Source organism: Arachis hypogaea, chromosome 13 (genome assembly GCF_003086295.3).
Source record: "Arachis hypogaea cultivar Tifrunner chromosome 13, arahy.Tifrunner.gnm2.J5K5, whole genome shotgun sequence".
Classification (NCBI taxonomy): domain Eukaryota; kingdom Viridiplantae; phylum Streptophyta; class Magnoliopsida; order Fabales; family Fabaceae; genus Arachis; species Arachis hypogaea.
In genome coordinates, this window is record NC_092048.1 from 46,410,594 (window position 1) to 46,411,603 (window position 1,010).

Here is a 1,010-nt window from a genome sequence, read left to right on the forward strand (position 1 = left end):
GGTCTACTCTCTTTAGCGATGCTAGAGAGTTTGTAAAGAACTGTGACCAGTGCTAGAGAGCTGGGAATTTTCCCAAGCATAATAAAATGCCACAACAAGTTATATTGGAAATAGAGTTGTTTGACGTGTGGGGAATTAATTTCATGGGTCCATTCCTTCCTTCCTATTTAAACAACTATATTTTGGTAGCTGTAGATTATGTCTCCAAGTGGGTGGAAGCAGCACCTTTGCCAACCAAAGATGCCAAGGTTGTAATGAGCTTTCTTTAAAGATATATTTTCAGTGGGTTTGGTGTCCCAAGTACCTTAATCAGTGATGGGGGAAGTTACTTTTGCAATAAACAACTGGATTCTCTTCTACAGAGGTATGGAGTCCGACATAAGGTAGCTACCCCCTATCACCCTCAGACAAGTGGACAGGTGGAGGTCTCTAACAGAGAACTCAAATGGATTTTAGAGAAGACCATCAGTGCTTCAAGGAAGGACTCGGCTAGGAAGGTTGATGATGCTCTCTGGGCCTAACGAATAGCTTTCAAAACTCCTATCGAAATGTCTCCTTATCAATTGGTCTATGGCAAGGCCTGTCACTTATCTGTGGAGTTAGAACATAGAGCTTACTGGGCTACTAAGTTACTGAATTTTGATTCCAAGGCAGCAAGAGAGAAGAGGTTCCTCCAACTCAACGGGATTGATGAGTTCCAAACCACAACATATGAAAATGCCAAGCTCTACAAGGAGAAAATGAAGGTAAGGCATGATAAGAAGATTGCCACCAGAACATTTGAGCCAGGTCAGAAGGTCCTACTCTTTAACTCAAGGCTCAAGATATTTCCAGGGAAGTTGAAATCCTGGTGGTCAGGACCTTTTCTGGTCACTAAAGTCTCTCCCTATGGTCATGTGAGAATCAATGAAGAAAACTCCGATAGGAGGTTTATTGTCAATGGCCAAAGGTTGAAGCACTATCTTGGTGGCGAAGTCGATCGCCATAGGACTGCTCATCTGCTTACATAG

General features: G+C 42.8%; 1 protein-coding gene across 1 annotated transcript; it reads left to right on the top strand.

Annotated features, from left to right (window-relative positions):
* The first annotated feature begins 548 nt into the window (after positions 1–548).
* LOC112733993 (uncharacterized) lies at positions 549–1,010 on the top strand. Its single transcript, XM_025783150.1, has one exon. It carries the CDS (start codon positions 549–551, stop codon positions 1,008–1,010), a length of 462 nt encoding a protein of 153 aa, XP_025638935.1.